The sequence below is a fragment of the Thermobia domestica genome, chromosome 3 (genome assembly GCF_964235325.1).
Source record: "Thermobia domestica chromosome 3, izTheDome1.hap1.1, whole genome shotgun sequence".
Taxonomy (NCBI): domain Eukaryota; kingdom Metazoa; phylum Arthropoda; class Insecta; order Zygentoma; family Lepismatidae; genus Thermobia; species Thermobia domestica.
In genome coordinates, this window is record NC_137456.1 from 67112244 (window position 1) to 67133791 (window position 21548).

A 21548-nucleotide genomic window follows, 5' to 3' on the forward strand; every position below is an offset into this window, starting at 1 on the left:
TACCTCTTTATATATTATCACCGTAATAATCAATATTCTCATAACTTGTGTGTTCCAGTATTTTCTAGACATTGTGTCAAACGAACAGATATGTTTGCTACGACCTTCCTCAAGACCTCAGCAGGAACACCACTTATGACCTCAAGAGTCTTATTCTCAACTTTGCCAAAAGTTTGTGGTTTGTTGCGATACACTTCTTCCTTAGCCCACCCTCATAAACAGAAATCGCAAGGGATGAGGTCTGGACTTTGCACTGGCCTTTCTGTGGGACTCCGATGACCTATTCAGCGTCCTGCGAAGCGTTCATCAAGCCATTGTCTTAGAAGCAAGGTGTAGTGAGAGGGAACTCCATCTTGCAAAAATAACAGGTCATGTGACTCGTCCCATTCAGAAATTGTAGGCCATACATTTTTTTTTTAAAGAAAAATATCTCCAGTTATCTTTCAGTGTTCATAGTGTCTCTCAACACATAGGGTCCAATAATGTGGGAAGAAGTTAATCCATACCACTCTGTCACTTTCGGCTTGCCCTACATTTTTTGAAAGGTCTCTTCGGAATCACCTTCTGCCCAATAATTGTTATTATAACGATTATTGAACCCTCCTACATGAAACACAGCTTCATCACTCACTTAATTTTTTCAAACAGATGTGGATGATCTTCATGTCATGCGAGCATCATTTTACAAAATTCAACATGCCCTTCACAATCATTTGAATACAACGTTTTGACATAACGAGGCCTCCATGATTTGTAATGTAACTCTTTGTGGAGAATTGCAAGCACAGAATAACGTGTAATGCCATGCTCTCTTGCAGCCTGCCTTGTTATTTTTGAAGTGCTTCGCTCGAACATCTCCCTCACCGTGGCCACCTTTCCCTCTGATACCGAAGTCGAAGGCCTACCTGATCTCTCAATGCCAACGACACTGCCGGTAGTCATTAAATTTTTGTGGCAATTTTTGTTTTGTATCCAGACCAGATTGCCTTCCACGTTGAACCCTCCATCAGTGTTGAACCTAAATTATAGACTGCCACACCTCAAATCTTGCAGCAATTTTGGCTCTCTCCTTAATGCTTAATTATTCTGCCATCTCTGTGGCTTCAAAGGAACAACAAAAGCTTCACAGGATTTGGAAAAAATATGAGAAAAATGGAATAAGGCAAAAGTACCATGCAAGTTTAGAACGGCTAGAAAGAATGACATCATATTTTGGATATGGGTAATGTAGGTACAACCGCATCTATTACTGTATAGTACCATCATGAATTCCATATTGGTATCTGTAATCTTGGATTCAGGTCCAAAATTTTTGATAAGAAAGCGTCAGCGACATATCGTTTTGGAGATGCTTTTCACCATAAACATACTTTTGAAGTTATTTCGGACATATCTCTAATTATTGAATAGTTATTACTTTCGTGATATATGTTTATTAACTTACAATCGTCTTTTCAAACTTATAAGGTACCTTTGCTTCATATGATATGCTGTAAATGCATTGAAAACTTGAAGTCGCTTGGAGCACCATTTAACATTATTCAACTGAGCTAATTTGGATTGTTTTGGTCTTATATGGAACAATTTTAGAGGGTAAGACTAAGAAAAACTAAGAAGTTGTCTATCAAGGGCAATTAAAAGCCAACTTAGCCTTATTGCAGAAAGGTTTGGTTGCTAGGATATACATATTTGCAGAGTCTGGTCAAAAGTTTTGTCCCAAAAGAGAAATGCCAATAGTGATAAAGGTAACGAAAATAGCTCTGTCGCTTTTTTTTAGAAGTTTGTGTTCAATTGGTCCTCACACCGTGAGTTGAATGCGAATGGAGATAAGGCGAAAATCAGTTGTTGGTGTGGATATACCCAACTTACTAACTGGTTGTGGCAGTTCAGTTACAACGTGAACTTGACAGGCAGTTCAGTTACAACGTGAAGGACAGAGTGAACATGGACTTCCACAGAGCGTCATAACGGCGTGTATGGTGTTCGAGTTCAAACTGGAGTCAAACGCCGCTGCAGCGGAAAATATGCCAGGCCTCTGGTGAGGGTGTCGTGATTACGCGAACTGTGCAGCGGTGGTTCAACAAGTTTAAGAACGAAGAAGAAACACTCGAAAACGCACTACGTGCCGGAAGATCAATACATGTACAAAATGAAGATCTTCAGGCAGCAATTGAGGCGAAAAGGGGACAGACATGTGAGGAACTGTGACTACAATTTAGTGTGGGTGGTCAACCATTTGGTAGCATCTCCATCAACTTGGGAAGCACTACAAGTTGGGTCAATGGGCTCCACATGATTTGACTCCAGGCCAGAAGGCAACGCGAGCAGACACCTGTGTTTCTTTGCTGTATCGTCTGAGAAAGGAGCAATTTCCGGACAGGATGTTGACATGTGATGAGAAGTGGATCCTATACGAAGCTCCACGGCGCCGTCATCATTGGTTAGCATCCCATGAACCGGTTCCAAACAGCCGAAACCAGCAGTGCACCTGAAGAAGGCCCTCCTGTGTGTTTGGTGGACTACTCGCAGCATCATTCACCGCGCACTGCTACCAGCTGGTCAGAGCATCAATGCAACTGTGTACTGTCAGCAGTTGAGCCATGTTCAAGAAAAACTCAAAGCTCTGAAGCTAACACTTCTGAATTGCAATGGGGTCCTCCTATTACAGGGCAATGCTAAGCCCCACGTAGCTAGGATGACCCGGGACACCATTCCACATGATGATGATGATTATCATGGTGATGGGGACTGTTTTTGATCTTCCAGGTACGTCTGAAGTAACATATTGATGTTCGAAGGTGGTAGGTGAAAAAGAGACAGAACTTTCTTGGTTACCCTTATAGAAATGATGTATGAAAATAATATAGCATTGTTGTAAAACCTTACTGTTGACTGAACTTACAGCAACATTATTGTCCTTTGATTGATGAAATGGGGAAAGAAAGAAAATCGTGTTGTAGTTTTTGCCCTACACAAGTGATGTGGATACCCTCCGACAATCACCTTTAAATTACTGAAGAAACTGAACTTTACACATGATATAATGCAACATTGCCTATCGAGGATAAGCCTCGCAGTGACAGACCTCGCTCGCTGGGGCATCAGTGAAGGCAAGAGTCGCTCGAAATCCGGTTCGTAAGCAGATAGTCATGGCCTTGCAAATGAACATTTGCGATCATCAATAAAAGGGTGATCAATGAAGATATAAGACCACACGCCTATCGTGGAAGGAGGGTTCTTTCGCTTGATGAGAATGCGACGTGACAGATCAAAGTTGCTCCTGCAGCAGTACGCGAATAACAAGCATCGACAAATTTTGTTAACAGAGAGAATTTTTTTAAAATTGAAGAACACCTAAATAGACAGAATAATAGTGTGTATGCTACAACCAGTGGTGCAGCATGTGAACAAATTCCCCAAGTCTAGCGAAGCCATTACCCTGCATCAGTGATAGTTTGGCTATGTATGTCGTACCTGAGATCCACTGACGTCCATTTTTGCCAACAAGGTGTGAAAACAGGGGACAAAGTGTACCAGGAGGACATTCTCGACACTGTGGTAAAACTCTTTGGCACCACTTTGTTCAAAAATAAACCCTGGGTGATCCAACAATACTCAACACCAGTTCACAAGGCAAAGACGACGCAGGAGTGATTTCGCCGCAACAAAATTGTGTTTATCACAACTAGACCTCTTCCAGTCGAGACGTAAATCTTCTTGACTACAAGATCTGGTTCTATTTGGAGGACAAATACGTGCTCAACTTCACATGAATGTGTACCGCTTGAAGTTTGATATAATGAAAACACTGACATAGACATGAATGTGGTACGTTCTGCCATATATGATTTGCCGCGTCATTTAGGAGCCTGTATCTTGATACAGGAGCGATATTTTGAATAACTGCTGTACCCATTGATTTGTCACTTACCCACCTATATACGGTATTGCATTACACATTCATTTCTCTACATACATAGTTTCATTTATATGGTCTTCTAACCATCAGACAGGACTTCTGACCCATATATATATATATCGGAATTCCTCAAAATGAGAGACATGAAATTTGGTGTTTTGGTGCTAAAATAATGAAACACATTTTTTCAGACTTTTTTAGATCTTTGATTTAGAATAGAAAAAAAAAAGTTGTTAGGATCTCACTTAAGGGTCTTCACTACAGCGAAATTAAACTATCGCTAATTTTATAGTTTTATTGTAATATCTTCAAAAGAAATAAAAATATTCGAAAAGCAGAAACTAGATAATACTATTGCTTGTGATATCGTTATCACAACTCATCTATCTGCTTTCGATTTGCAACTGTAGAAAGATTTAGCATTTTTTTGCGGATTCTGTAAGTAGCGGCATACCAAAAGCAGATAGGTGAATTGTGGTAAAAGTGTCACATGCAAAATCGTATTGTCTAGTTCACTACGTTTCCGTTTTTCGACTATTTCTATTTGTTTTGAAGATATTACAGAAAAACTCTAAAACTCTAATACTATTAATTTAATTTCGCTGTAGTGAAAACCCTTAAGATGCCCATACGAGACGCTTTTTTTTTTTTTTTTTTTTTTGCGAGACCTCCAGTCCTGAGGAATTCTATATGAACAATGCAAAGAAAAGAACGGAAAATGTTGCGCACAATAACTCGTGGGATACTTTGTATATATATGTATGTTCCTGCATGACTCTGAAGCGTCTGCAGAAATTTCAACCAATCTTGGTACACATACAGGGTTTGTTAGTAAAATAATGAGGCTGGCCGTCACGCGGAGCTCCAGTCGCCAGCTGCGCGCTCCCCGCTAGGGGGATTTGTGGTGGGGAATCTAAGCTAATTAACGCACTAGGTGGCAGCCGTGCCGAGCTCTGACGCAGTGAGGATTACTTGTTGCGCAAAAGATGTTAAGTTTTTGTCACTGCAGAAAACGTGATACATCGTTTTCTACCAAGAAACCCTTGCGCTCCTTGCCAGAGCCGTCAAACAGAAACGACCGGAGATTGCCGATCGCTGGAAGCTTCACCACGACAACGCTCCAGCCCATACCGCCTTCGTTGTGACCACCTACCTGGTCCGGATAAGAATTGCAACCTTGCCGCAGCCATTGTACAGCCCCAATGTGAACCCACCAGACTTGATTCTGTTCCCAAAGCTCAAGAGAAGCCTGATAGGTCACCGTTTCTACTGTGTTCCCGCCATCTAACAGCTGTCACAGAGTCTTTAAAAGAAGTTATGGCATCTGGCTTGCAGTGAGCTTTTGCAGCGTGGGAATCGCGTTGGCAGTGGTGTATCAACGCCCAAGGAGACTATTTTGAAGAATTTTAACAATATGTACCGATCGAATCAATAAATTCTTTTTCCAGATCCAATCTTATTACTTTACGTACAAATCTTGTATTATTTACAACTTAGGATGGAACACATTCGGGGTAAAAGCCCTAGCACTCCAAAGGGGAGTGGGAGAGTGAAATAAAATGATCAAAAATAACCGATATTACTGTTGAATTCACAGTTTTCGGAGTCTCTAAAATGAATCATGATACTTCCAATGCCGTTGTAGTCCAATTTCAGCCCCAAAGTAGATTAGATCCTAGCTCTCCTGGGGGAGTGGAAGGGGGAGACATATAGAGATAATCGAGAACGACCGATGTTAGTGTTGGATCCATAATTTTCGGGGACACCGAAATAAACAATGACCTTCTAGATGCCGTTAAAGTCCAAATTCAGCGCCCATTAATACTCTGGGAGGGGTTAATTAGTGACGTATAAAAACAATTGCAAACAACCAATATTAGTATCAAACCCATAGTTTTCGAGATCTGTAATTTGATTGGAGCCAGCTTCAGAGCCGTGAAGTCCGTCCAAGTTCAGTTCCAATGGGGGGTAAAAATCCTTACCACTCCTAGACGGGAGTTTGAAGGTGATATAAGAATAAATAAATATGACCGATACTAATGTCAAATCCATAGTTTTCGGAGTCGCTGATTGAAGGGAATCGTGACATTTTGTGATTCCGCTTAAATTCAAGCCCAGTCCACCTCAGCACGCCTGGGTGAGCTCCTCCGTGGCTAAGCGGTTAGCGTACGCGCCTTTGGCGTGGGAGTCCCGGGTTCGATTCCCGGCGGGAGCTCATGTGGTTCGGATTCCACGCTAATCAGTAGGTCCACGTCTCATATAGCCTCGCTGCTGAACGGGACGTTAAACTCAAAATCAACTCAACTCAACTCAGCACGCCTGGGGAGAAATGATGACATATAAAATATTAGTGTCGAATCAATCATTTTCTGGGGTCGCTAAGGTAATTGGTGATAGTCTGAATACCATTTTAAGTTCAAGTTCAGATTCCAATATGGACTTGCGCGCCTACTACGTGAGTGCACCGGGGCTCTGGCACCCACAAGATTTTTAGTTTGGACCTGGGTATGAACTTGTTTCTCTTGCGTTTAAGTCAGACTATTACCGACTGAGCTAGGGCAGCCAGAATGTATCCTTATAGTACCGATAAATTTTACTTTATCACAGCATAGTTCTTTATGACATTGTTCATAAAAGATTTCAACTGAAAATAAATGAATCAAATATAGAGATTTCCCATAGGCTAACACGTCCCGCCATTGATATGCACCCACATAAATTTTGGAAAGTCGGCGTCGTTGACTGTGGATAAGACCCAGTTATCGATTCTAGGGGGTGTGGGAATGAAGAACGTGTAAAAATAATAAAGAAAAATAATCAATATTAGGAGTGAACCTTCGTTTTTGGAATCGCTGAGATGAATAATGACACTTTTTATATCGTTTAAGTTCACGCGCATTCTCATTATTATTACTCCTAGAGAGTGAGAATGGAGTAATATGCAAAAATAGTCGAAAACGAGTGACATTTTTCATGTCCATAGTTTTCGGAATCACTAAGTTGAATACTGACACTTCCAAAGCTATTTAAGTCTACTTTCAGCCCCTATCCGCATGGTAGATGAGAAAGGGAGAGAAATAAAGTATTCAACATGACAGAGAATAGTGTCGAACCCATAGTTTAACCCTTCAGCACTCGCGCACAGACCGTCACGCGAGAACTCGCACGCGGTCGAAACGACCGCGCTGTAAAATTTGACGTTAAGGAATGAATTACATAATTTTAAATGAATTGTATACTTGCCAAAAGCGGTGGTGTGTTGCAACAATACAGTCTGGGGAAGGATTAGAGGGGGGTGAGGGGAAGTTTGCTCAAAGTCACTAAACAAATTCAAAGAATATTTATAGGTGCGGTCGAAAAGACCGCGCTGCGAGTTCTCGAGGGTTAAGAGGGTCAGAGTAACGACTGACCCGTTTGAAATAACTTTTGGAGCAGATTTAGTATCTACACCGTGGTGAGTTTTTTAATATGTCACTTCGATTAAAAGTCGTATTCTATTGCGATAGAGTTTCAAAATTTATGCTAAAAGTATAATATCTCATGGATTCATTACATTTCATTGAAATACGGTATTCTAAGGAGGAAGGATATTCAAAAACACCTATTCCCCCCATGCGAAGAACAAGTATTTCAGATAGGGTGGGGCAAATAAAAGTGGTCCGGACGAGTGGATATGATTGGACGTGTATATATGCATGGAACCAAACCACGTGCACGCACACCACCAGTTCAGATGTTAGTGCGGGCTGTGTCAGAGTGAGTTGAGTAGTGCACGTGTGAAGATTGTACTCACAGCACAGCAGGGGGTTTTCGTTCTGGAAAGTTACGTGGAAACAAATTTATTTTGGAAAGAATGTAGTCAGTTGTTTGCTCATAAATTTCATAGTCTCAAAGTGCCAGCAAAGAATGCATTGCAAGATTATTGAGAAAATGGCCTCGGACAGGACCTGTTCTGAAGAAGGCAAGAAATATTCCGAAACGTGTCCGAACACCTAAAGTTGTGGTCATTTTCATTTATGTGGTCATTCAAGAGATGAATGGTGATTATTTTCAACATCTGCTATAGGCAGATCAGCGAACTATTTCCTTTCCTTTGCTGTGTTTCTTTGTACCAGGAACTCTGTTCTCCGACCCACTTTCATTTGCTCCACCCTGTATACGAGGGAGGACCCAAAAGAGACCGGACATTCGTTCTTTAAAAAAAAAATAATTTATTACATTTTTTACAAAATTCTTTCAGTCTCCTTCAAAGTCCTCTCCTTAAATGAGATTCATTTCTCCCATCTTCTTTCCCACCGTTTGAAGCACCTCTGGAACTCTGGAAATTTTATATCGTCCAATGCTCTCTGCGAAGTTCTTTTTCACAGCCTCTACACCATCAAAACAATTTCCTTTTAGATTTTGTTTAATTCTCGGAAAATGTCATCATGTTGGTCAAAAAGTTTGGATCACTTTCAATCTGATTTTTCAAGTCCTGGCTCAAATTCAGACGAATGATTTAATCCTGTGTGAACAGGCGAGAAACAAACTTAGCGGCAACATGTCTCATTTGCAAAACCTCACGCTGGCACGAGATCCAACTCACTCCTGCTTGTTTTGAAATATCATCAGTCATGAAACGACTATCCTCGCTGATTTTGGGGCAGATTTGTTCGATGTTTTCGTCGTTTCGAAATGATGAAGAGCACCCAGAACGAGCATGATCTTCAACACTCATCTCACCACACTTAAAGCGCCCAAACCACTCAAAACATTGTGTGCGGTTCATAGTATCCTTCTTGAAAGCCTGTTGAAGCATTTCGTAAGTTTTCGTTTAGGATTTTCCAAGTAAGAAGCAAACACACTCCTTGTTCCTTTGAATCTGCCATAACGATTTCGCAGGCGACAAACGAGAACAGTTGAGAAAAACAATAATACGATCAAACGTTAACATACTACGCAGACGCCGCTTGACCAACTGATCTGGGAAGGTCTCTACTAGTCTCACCTAGCAGGAGAACTCTCTACTACGCCTAGGAACGGTGGCGCTCTTTCAATCCGGTTTCTTTTGTATCCCCCCTCGTATATATATATATATATATATATATATATATATATATATATATATATATATATATGAGATTTCCAACGTAAATATAATAACTTTTGTAGATGGTATCCCGTATTCATAAGAAGCATATCCAGGAATATTATACGCAACAATATATGTACTATATCCATATTTATACTTACATCCATTTCTATCAATACAATATAGTTTGAGAAGCTGATGTATCAAATCGAAGGGTAGTCGTGTCTCAGACGTAGAGCAGTCACTTCTGTCGAGGGCCCCTAATTCAGTCTTAGCTTATATGAATTTTCTCAGACTTTTACCGTTTCCTCCCACATTTTTATTCTATAAATTCTTGCATAATCATCCACTTGCATTAGTCATCCGTATCTTTTAGCCTAAAGAGCACAATTGCCTAAATTAAATATTTAATTTCATCTTACCCCTTTGTTTCTTTTCTTCTTTTTTTTTTTTTTTTTTTTTTTTTTTTTTTTTTTTTTGGTAACAAGTCGAATTACCAAGCGTTTGCATGTATGAAACAAATTGAAGGATTTACCAATCAGAGCGAACGTGATTCATGTTCCAGTTCATCTCCATGGTTCCACTGGCATTTTGTATGGTGTGGATGTCGAAAAAAGTAGATTAAATTAAAAATAAGTCTACTAATTAAAGTTCCCAGATAAAAAAAAAAATAAAAATAAAGATAAAAATATATAAAGTTCCCAGATAAAAATATATCACAAGCAGAAAGGATCGAGTATATATTTCTTAATATATACCTAAATAAGACCGCTGTTATTCAAACGAATTAGTCAAGAAACATTTTAGGAGCAATACAGTAGAGCAGGCCTGTCCATGAATTGGCTCCCGGAGCCAAAGCGTGAGCGAGCACGAGCGAAGATAAAAACAGGTGAGCACAGGTGCTGCTAGCTTCGCTTCTTCCACTGCATCCGATAAGTGTTGCCAACTACACATGATGGCAAAAAACCTATGGCCAAGCCTGGCCAGAAATTCGCACGATGATAAGCATTGAGCAGACGCAAGCGTGAAATGTGCAGGTGTGCTCTCCCCCTCCCCATTTCGAAAGCAGTGACGCGAAAACACTGCAGGAAATAAAATTGGTACGTTTTTTGGTCGAGGAAGACGCATGATAGAGGTTACAGTTAGCGTTGAAGTAACTAACAAATGAACAAGAAAGAAAGAAAGAAAGAAAGAAACTAATATTAAACATGTCATCTTACAGACGTAAAAACGACTGCAAAAATCGGAAACGAATTGTTTCAGACCTTTTTAGCTTGCTTACACAATTCGTGACGTTGTATTATATTAGCACTCGGTCTGTAACTTGTCACTCGCTTCACGTTTGCTAAGTTGTAAACGCCTTTCGTTGCTAGATTGATAGGAGAACGACGGGAGGTTGAAAATAATAATAATAATAATAATAATAATAATAATAATAATAATAATAATAATAATAATAATAATAATAATAATAATAATAATAATGCGTATTATTATTATTATTATTATTATTATTATTATTATTATTATTATTATTATTATTATTATTATTATTATTATTATTATTATTATTCGGACCAAAGAGGGATGAAAATGGGGATTGGAGGAAATTCATAACTAGGAATTGCATAGTTTATACCGCTCACCTAACATTATTAGGGTTATTAAGTGTAGAAGGCTCAGGTGGGCAGGCCATGTAGCCAGAATGGAAGAAATTAGAAACGCTTTCATAATTTTAACTGAAAACCCAATTGGAAGAAGACCACTAGGAAGACCTAGGCGTAGATGGGAAGACAATATTAAGATGGATCTTGCAGAAATAAGAGTACAGAGTAGAAACTGGATCTAGTTGGCTAAGGACAGAAGTTAGTGGAAATATTTTGTAAACGCGGCATTGAACCTTCGGGTTCCATAGGCCATAGAGTTAGTTAGTTATTATTACCTAAAAGAAATGTTCAAATGTTGTTAAGAGACAATTACACAGAAGAACTGAGTTCCGACCAAACACTAATTTGCCGGAAGGAAATTCCAGTGCAGTCCAGCCTACTTTAAGCGTTATCCGTGCAACCCACGTTTCATGTTCAAGACATTGGGAATAATTGTTCGTATCATTCAGTTGGAACGTTTCCTTCCGAATTTACGCTATTACAGTAGACCTACGCTATTACAGTAGGCCTACGCTATTACAGTAGGCCTACAACATTGTGACTTACAAAATAAGTCAGTAACTATCGAAGAAAGACAAGCATGTAGCTTCAGTCGTTGAAATGATTTAACATTCTTTTTCACTTTTAACAAGCCACCGGCAAGCAACCAGCCAGGGACAATACATTTTTCTTTATTAAAAAGACACTCCTTGTTAAAAAAAAAAAAAAAAAAAAAAAAAAAAACCTAAAAAAAACTAATTGCAGTCACTAACGGTCACTCTTAAAAATGGAAAATCTCTTTGGCTCTCTTAATATTTTGTTTGATTCTTTGCGATCAAAGTAACTTTAAAAGTGGAGTAAGAAATACTATTCTTCCTATTGATAGTGTAATAGTGGCTTCTAATCTCCACAACCAACCCCTTGCTAAGCCTATTCGTACACACATACATGCATAAGCTAATTTTCTGGAGATAATACTTAGATAATTACAAACAAGTGCTACAGTTTTTTTTTTTCGTATCAACAGATTATCTCTTTTCCTAAAAAGCGAAACAACATAATATAACAAACCCACACTCGGATATAACAAACCCACATCCTTCTTTAACAAAAGGAAAGAAAAAAGAAGAAAAGGAACGTACATAGTTTATCATTTGATTGCTGTTACAAGTTTGTATTGTCTATAGTTAACGGTTACCACATTGTAAAAAAAACACTTTACACTAAATGGCAATGTTACCATACATACTTTATTTTTTGGTAAGTTAGTGATTACCGCCAAGGTTGACAACACTTCCGCTCCTCTAAGGACGAAACCCGAAGATCCACGAAGCACGAACAATGGTATTTGCCCGTAGAATGCTCGTGAGCGTTCACGAGGAGAGTTTCCACTATCTGCTCGCCGTGGGCAGGGCTGCATTAGAGCGTCGACTATCCGAACGTCGGTCAACCGAACGACCGCTTAACCGAACTATGTACTCGCTCGCACCTGTTACTCTCCCACCCTACCGTCCATCATCCCCCTCACTCCCAAACCAAGTTTCCCACAGTAGTCGCCGCACTGAGCCACCGCTGGCGGAACATTGCTTCTAATGGGGCCTTCATAAGGCGCTGCTGACCGGCCAAGCCGCCAGTCGCTGTGTTTCAACAATCAGCACACTTCTGTCGGTTTGGCACTGGCTGTAGAAGTAGCGGCAGTATCAAAGCTGTTCACAGCAACAGCTGCGCCAGCTTAGAGTTGAGGCGTGCCGCTCCGCGCATGGCAAATGAACATGTACAGTTCGATTATCCGAACAAACCAGTTTTCCGAACACCCATGTCTCCCAATTACTTCGGATAATCGACGCTCGACTGTACTTAGAAAGCACTAAATACAGAAATGTATCCATTAAGTATTCAGGATTTATACTACTAACATTCACTTAATTATTTAACCAAATTGCATACTTGATCAGCAGACAATGATTACTATGAGAAAGAATAAGAGACAATAAATACAAATCACCGTCAGCATTTACTATGAGCCAGTTGTAATTCTGTAACTCAGTATCACACAAACTAAACACATTAGAAACTATGTACCCATGTTTCACAGTTGTTATATAACTATATTACTTCTAATATTGTGCTTATCTGGAATACATTTATTTCTGTACAATGTGTTTCACGTTTGATACAGTGTTATATGTGACATCTAGCGCATCTAAGCTAATATACAAATTCAGCAATTGCAAACACCATGTTATCAGGCAAATAATCACCAAGCAGAAGGAGAAAGTTTTCAAAAGGCGAAAATATTTCCCCTACCTTAGGGTTGGTATTTAATGTAAGATTTATCTGTATATAGTTTGTAAAAGGAACTTACTGAACCCAATAAATAAATAAATAAATATAGAACTACGAGTTCCGTGTTATCTTAGTTTATAACTTTAGAAGGATATGAGAACTTGAAATTCTAACACTACTGTATTATATTAGAATTGAATAAACTGGAAAAGTAATATAAAACCCATTCAGAGCAAGCCAAAATGTTGGACCTGATTTCAGAAGCTTATTCTGTGGATTCTTATAAAGATGTGTTATTGTGAGGCATGTACTAAGAAAGATAATCTGTGAAAGTTTGCTTCAAACATATCACAAGTTTTCTATGTAACACGGCACACATCAAACCGACCGTCTATCTCTTGCTACATCTTCGTTCTCTAGTCAAGGCCATTTTCCTTAAGAGTCCCTATCACTGCGAAATTAAAATACCGCTAATTTTTCAGTAATTATGTGATATCATCAAATAGATAAAAGATAATCAAAAAGTGGATCACAAGACCTCCCTAGACGATATTATTTTGCATGGTGTACCGTTCTCACGAGTCACCTAGTAGCTTTCCCTTTGCAGTTATTTAGAAACGCGAAAATAAATGCTGATTTTCTAAATGGCGGGAAATCGAAAGCAGATAAATGAGTCGTGATAACGGTATCTCACGCAAAATAACATTGTCTAAGGAGGTCTTGTTCCATTTTTCGATTATCTTTTATCTATTTGAAGATATCGTATAATTACTGTAAAATTAGCGGTACTTAAATTTCGCAGTGATGAGGCCTCTTAACTGCTCGCTGCTGACACCTAGCGGTAGAAAGCAGAAACACTACGTGGAAACTAAACTTTGAAACATTTGGACTCGCCCTGTATATATAGGATTTGAAATAAGTCTGATTTTATGCGCTATGAAAGAAAATGTGACATAACACCGTTTCATATTTTGCCTTCTCATTTCATTTTGAGTATAAATAGAAAGATATTTACAGATTTTTGACTTATTTTTCTTTATTAAATATTTTCAATGGTTTTGTGTGCAAGTTTAAGGATTTGTGTCTATTAACAACTTATGTTAATTTATTTTTCAGATCAAGTTCTCGATATTGCGAGGATTGTTCTCCTTTGTAAGTGGTCTTCTAAGCTCTGGTAGTTCCAGTTAAAAAGTTGATATTCTAATAAAGTGCCTTTCGTAAATGTAGCTACAAACACCCAAGAGACTGTGACTTTTTGAAACTAAAAAGAAGACAGGAGACATGCAATATTTTTTCCCGATACATATCGAGACATCTACTGACGACAATTTTTTATTTGAAATAGTTCCTTTACACGATTATTATCATAATCCAAAGATTATTAATTCTCTCTATATTACGTATTATCTCAGAAAATATTAAAATCGAAATGATAAATCAAATATTAAAAACTAGATTTTTAAAAACAACTCTCATATCTTTGAGTAAGTGTGCGAATGTATCGGTTATTTAAAAAAAAAGCAGTGGTTTGCATGTGTTATTAGATAAAGTATTCAGATAAAATATTTACAATTTTTTGTATAGGATATATGTTAATTAATTTGAATGCGAAAGAGAAGAATTTTGAGTTTTCCCACTAGGTTGTATATGACTGCGTGAAGTATGAATGTGAGTGTTTATTAGTTTCTTATTATTATTATACGCATGCTGTTGTAGTCTGATATTACAAATTAAATTAAACGCTTGCCGACCTGCATACACTCTTTGAAATTTCAAACTGTTCATTTTTTGACAGAAGAGTACATACTACACTTAAAGCAGAGTTAGGGAACGTATGTTTTTTTTTTTTTTCAGTTTCTGGTCTTACATATACAGTATATTTGCTTTAATTTCCATGACTTCATTTTTGTCTCATTAAAGGCTAGTATTTTATGAATTTTTAAAATAGTAACTACCGTGGAAATGTAGACAATTATAATTGTGATGTGGCCTATATCCACAGGGGGTATAGGCCTCCTAAATTTTTATTGGCACACTAAAATTTTTCATGGTAGGCTTGCAAATGAACTATTATATGGTGATGAAATATAATATGTCTGGATCGTCCCTCCTAACTTCTACTGCCCCCCCCCCCTACATTTTTGGGCTGGCTACGGGCCTGATTGTGAAAATTTAAATTTACTTTTAAAAATGTAATTTTACCGGTGCATGCTTATTTATTTGTTTTAATCAATTGATTTGTTAAATGTCTAGGCATTTTCATATTTCAACCAAACAGTTCGAAGTGGACATTGAAGTAATTTTCACTTTTCGCTTTCGAGTTTTATCAACTTGCTTTAAAACAGCAATTCTCTTGGATTAGTTTGATGAATTTGTTAATTATTAAAATGTTATGAAATGATTATTCCACGCCATAATTTATAATGTAACTTTTTCAGTTATCTATGTCCATTGTAATGGACACTTCGGGCGGGGGAGGGGGACTTTCCTAAGTATTCTTGGAAATGTGACAATTCTGCAAGATATTTCATTTACTTTGAAATAGTAAATAAAATTTTGGGACGCTTAAGCCTGGAATCCCCCCTTAAATACGCCACTCGATTTAATCATGTTATTTTCCCTCATTCTTCTAACGAAATATTTCAACTGAGAACATTTGGTATCCTAGACGGACAGTAGATGGTACTGTAAACAGGGTAGATTTATTGTGTTATTTACATTTCTTTTAATTCTTTAAAATGCACAAACACTTCCTAAAGATTAAGAGAAAATTCAGGCTTGAAAAAGTTTGCATTAAAATAATAGATTTTGTTAAAATAATCAAAATTTCGGCTTGTTTTCGATTTAAAACCACAATATTTTGTGCTGTAATATGTATACACACAGAGAAAGAAAATATGATGTAGAATATGTATATATCCTTCTCTCAAGATATTTTTTAAGGAAGAAGACTATAAAAAAATTACAAGATGTGTAACAATCAATCAATTCGGATAAAATGTCTTTAATCGCCTATAAGAGGGAAAAAACTTTCCGTACTCAACTTGGGAATGAGTAAATACAGTGAACTATTAAATACACTTTCAGCAGTACAGAGTGATATATACTGTACCTATCAATTCAAGGGAACAATTAAAGCAAAATAAAAACTTGTAACAACTTTATTGGTCCATGAAATAAAAGTAAACTTAAATGCAATATACAATCTCCAGTGTGTCTTGAATATAGGGTCTGCAAAATAATCCACACTCGTACGGATGCGATGTTAGAAACGACGATAGAATGAGTCTATATTTTGAAGGGGTGAACTTCATCAAAAGGGGGTTCAATCTTCCAAATTCACACTGTTTCAAGGTTTTTGTATACATATTGTAATATAGTAAATGCTTGCTATTCATAATATATTGTTGAAGAGAGGAGGTTTTGAAACCCGGACCCTCCTTCGAGTATGACACTGGTGCGTAGTATCATGTACTATGAAGACGTAGGTATTTCATTACGTATTGATGTCTTCAACTCTTTGATATTGTTAAAAACGGTGGGCAAGTTTTATATCTCCGAAAAGGAATTTGACATTTGTTTACACCGAAACTTTTTGTAATATGACAATCCGTGACTACCATTTGGTTCTAACAGAACGATGCAACGACACACAAATGTTTTGGATTTATTCCAAGAATTGCATACTATCTGGTCCACTTTCAACATTAAAAAGAAAGAGTATTCTTCAGTTTTTAAGCTATTCACAAAAATTAAAACAGTCGAGGTGACTTACTAAAAAGAGTTAAACTATAAATACAAGTCCCTTATAGGATCGCTTAAAAGAGACTTTAAACACTCCAAATTATCCCACCACCCAAAAATTGTTCCCTAATCATCGGATCTCCCCCTTCGCTGAGCTACAAAAATTTCCTCGGTGCATATCTCCGACCATGCTCAACATGTATTATCAGTATTTTCTTAGTACCATTTGCACCCTCCTCCTATATAAGATGGTGATGTAATCTATTAGTTTCTACTACTGTTAACAAGAGGGTTTGTCTGCACAGTCGCGCAAACGTAGTGCAGCCGTCACATGTTCGGTGAGCTGCGTAGCACAGTGATGCCAACCTGTGGGAAAATCCCATATAGTAGGAGTATTTTACCTTATTTTCTCGGAAAGGGATAATAAGCAGCATATATGGGATTTTTCGAGAGGATTCAAATTTACGGCTTATTCATTTAGATATTGTAAAAAGTGACTAACATAAAGAAATTTGATTTTTAATATCACAGCATACTTTCAATTAGTATAACGTGGGAAATTCAGACGTAAAATGGGATTTTTTGCCTCTCGACATGGGATTTCTGATTGTTTCAGGTTGGCATCACTGGCGTAGCAGTTTCTCAAGAAACCTTCACAACTGAATATAGTATCCGTGGTTGGTTCTCTAAAAAATATTGATTACGTGCAACCAACAAAGTAGGAACAGGGGACAACTTCCCTCAACGTTTCGAACGATGTATCAATAGGACAGTGATTAAATTGCAAACCTTATTTTCAAGACAATATTGTAATAATCACGAATATATTAACATATTTTTTATGACCCAATATTGTCATTGCAAATTTTTATCTTTCTGTAATTATCTTCTTAAATTTGTCATTAAAACAAGCGCCATCTTCTATACGTATAACAAGTTTAAAACAATCTTTAAGTCACAATATCAAAGGATCAAAGGTAACCTGTCATGATTTATTTTTCAATTTTCATAAAAATAAATTTTAAAAAAATTAGATAACCAAATGTTCTTACAAGACAGTTTCGTTGTCTTTACTATTAAAATCTGTTCATATATTTATTTATTTACGTATTAAGTTGTTTCTGTTGTTTTCTTGTTAGGAAAACTTGTTAAATGTACTCATAGCGACATGCATTTTGTTTCTTATCTCAGTCCTTGAGAACGACAGGCTTCCTAATTCAGACATGAATATGCTTTCAAAAGCTCGTGGCTGTTTTAACTTGTTTACTGGGAAACAAATCTAAATTGATAGACCGTTTATGCCCTTAATTCAAGATGTAAAGCACACGGTTTAGTCTGTATTTTCACTGAGAAAAGCTTTTTCAGTGAAAAAACATATAATTACAGATAACTGAAATAAATTACTAATATAAATCACTTAATTTGTTTCGAACATATCATAATATGCTACGTCAGAATATATATGTACACCAATATTTAACGCAATTATAGCAGATTTGGTAATGGCGAAATTTCTTTATAAATTACATTTGCTAGCATGTTCTCAGCAACTACAGAGAAGACCTATCCCTAACGGGTTAGATGAGAGCAATCTTAGATTTACAAGAAAATAATATTTTTCCTCCTTTAGTCTTAGCAGACTATCCACGTTTCAAATCTAGACGCTAAAATATGCACTATAGTATTAAATATACGTATATGTCGCCACATGAATTTCTGCTGCGACACTGCAGTGGTCTTCTGTCTCTCCACAACCATAGGTTGGTGTGCAATGTGGAAATTTAAAAAACTTTTCTCTTCCTTTGGGGAACTGTTTTATATTTTGATAAGGTCTCTTCTTCGTAACTGCATCTAGATATTCTATCCTTGGTCTTCCTCTTCCTGGTTTTCCTTCTGCCTTTCCCTCTATCAAAACGGTGATCAGAACGATGCAACGACACACAAACGAGATTGTCTCTGAAACGGTATTTTGTATAATTGCGTAGCCTTCTACAAACGCATAGGGGCTACAGAGGGTTAATGGTAGAGCTCTGGTGCGGGGGATACCTGATTCGATGCTTACCATGTGAGTTTATAGCGGAAAACATAGTGCAGATGGATTTTCTCGGGGTTGTCCCATTTGCTCTCACATTATTATTTTATTAATTCTGTCATTAACATTCACTTCCATTAATCACTCATCACTTGTAGTCTAAACGGCATAACCATTTGACGTTAATTAATGATTTCATTTCTACAAACGTAATTATAATTTTCCGTTTCTCTTACGTTGGCACATTAGCCATTCGATTCCTTGACACTCTAGAGAAAACCTAATGTAAATATCAGAAATATCGTTCTCTTATACATCGTTCTCTTGCTGTGTCACTGAAGTACACATGGCAACACTGGATGACGTAATGGGTTACGTTCTTTCATACAGTGTTGTCATTACAGTGGGCACTACCGAGCGTTGCGAACAGAAGGTTAAGCAAAGAAGGATAACAATTTGCTGTTGCTAGAAAAGGTATTTCAGAACAAACAAAAGATAAGTTCTTGAGTTCTTCTGGAGAATCCTATTTTTAATTTTCTAAATAGTCTCTAAATACTGCAAGTATACTTATACTTCAATGCACTGATATACGTTGGCAACAATTCCTGTTGTTCCTGTTCGATTCAACAGCGTCAGAGATTCGTATGCTAAGCGATATCTTATTTCTTCTATATTAGGCGGAAAGGACGAATATGTTGAAGCGTTCTGATCCATTTAATCTAAATGCAAATTTACTCTCACGCAGAGGTAGATCTAAGAGGTAAGAACTGGGGTGGGGGAGGAGAGTCAGAAGCCAGACTATGATAAGTATATCGTAAGTTTCCTATAAATTTTCCTACAAAATATATACTATAAATAATAGCTTCGATCATTTTTTCACTCAAAAAACTGTGGGCCTAGACCTTCCCGGCCCCCTGCTAGATCCGCCACTGCTCTCACGTTACGTCCAATTAATGCAAAAGATGATTAAGGGATTTAATTCAAAACCAAACAATTGGGATAAAAATATAGAATATCAAAATTTAAGTCAACTAAACTCGCGATCTTCCAATTGTATCTAAATTTTGCTTTTGATTTTATTTTAATAATGTAGATTTTACTTTTCTTCTCTTTGATAAAGTGATACATTGTTTGAAAACCAATAAAATCTATGAATTGAACTCTTGGTATTTTATCAAAGGATTGTCGTATATTAACAAGTATATTTTTAAAAAATGGTATGGTACCAGCAGTTACATATTTAAGGGCAGGCTTCCGGGATTACGCCCCCCAAAACTGTATTTACTATTTTAAAGTAAATGAAATAGTTTGCAGAATTTTCACATTTCCAGGAATAAAGTTAGCAACCCTCCCTCCCCCCCGAAACAAAATCGTAAATACGCCACTGGCTACTAGTATTCTTCAATAGATGACCTTAGCAATATAATTATTACATCACGTTGAACAATGAAAATAGTACTAGTTAATCTAATTACTTAATAAAGATTATAAAATAATCTACTTTGTAGATCAGAAAAGTTAGAAACTTAAATAATTATTAAGAATTAGTCCAGCCTTGAAGTATAAAGAATAGAAATGAAAAATTTTCGTTGTAGCAGTAAATAATAAGCGTACATAACAAAATTATCTTCTAAAACAGCAGTTCTTTTTCATATTTAATTACTGAGAGTTTACACAGGAGAAAGAGAGATGGTAACGCTATGACACTTACTTATTAGTATTAATTTACTACAAAAAAGGACCCTATTTTAATAAATTGCTTGAAGAAAATGTCAATACTTTTAGGAATAATTAAATAAACTTAAACATTTGTAGAGCTCATTGGATATCTCGGAACTTCATTCGAAATTAGACACTCGAAATGCTCGAAAGTCAAAGGGTAAGAAAACGTTTTTATGTGGGTACAGGAAAGTTATTCATTGGGTTTCTTTCAGAGGAAGTATTATATATTGTGTTGCTAAAAGTACGACAATTGTGTATAATAAGTAAATGTTTGTAAGTATGTTTCTATGTAAGTGTGATTGTTATAATTATGTGATTATGTAAATATGTAATAAATAATTTTCATATGCCAAATCGCAGTTTCTTTATTTTTAATATTTACCTATATGCACGTATGTTCTTAAATACTTTAATGTAATGTGTAACATAAATAAACACTGGTCAAAATGATATGTTACATTAAACAGAGCGTTGCGTAGGTTTAGCACATCTTGGAGTTCCCCATCGTGGCTTTCACCTGTAATCATTTTCTACTCGTGGCTATTTCATGAGTCAGAGACTAATGGTGAAGAAATACTTGACTGTCTCAATTGAGAACAAAATGAATCAAGATGAGAAGTTACTTGAATTTCTTTTTTCTTGTCTTCTATCTGATAGTCTGAAGGAGGTTATGTTATAGCTGTGGCCTTCGTACGACAAGAATGGAAAGCCACATTTGTTTTACGATGCTCTTCAAACCCACCCCAGACCATTATAGATTTACCACTTTGTTGCCGTTTGGAGCAAATCTGTTCCTCTGTCCTCAAATCATATCAATAATATGTTCCCCATCTGGCCAGTGTAAATTAAATTTATTTTCATCACTGAATATTATCCGCTTCCATTTTTCCTTCCAGCTCATATGCTCTTGCGCCAAGGATACTATCTTGTGATGTGTGCTATGGACGGAGATTGAACATTATTTTTCTTGTGTTATAATACGTTACACTGATGCACAGCCCGGCATAATGTTGATTTGCTTACGTTAATGGTGTGTTTACTTGACAGTTGTGCTAGGCTTGTACACTCAGCAGTGTAAGTAGTTGAGCCTCTGACTGCTGTAACTCCATTAGGTCGGGTTTCCATTAC

General features: G+C 37.1%; 1 protein-coding gene across 2 annotated transcripts in view; it reads left to right on the plus strand.

Annotated features, from left to right (window-relative positions):
- LOC145680466 (uncharacterized) overlaps nt 1-20774 on the plus strand; it is a 112235-nt gene extending 91461 nt beyond the window's left edge. For both annotated transcript variants that reach the window (XM_081751030.1, XM_081751031.1), the window contains exon 6: nt 14039-20774. In XM_081751030.1, coding sequence (XP_081607156.1) covers nt 14039-14110 — 72 coding nt within the window. In that variant the 3' untranslated portion in view covers nt 14111-20774. The remainder of the gene's footprint in view (nt 1-14038) is intronic.
- The last annotated feature ends 774 nt before the right edge of the window (nt 20775-21548 follow it).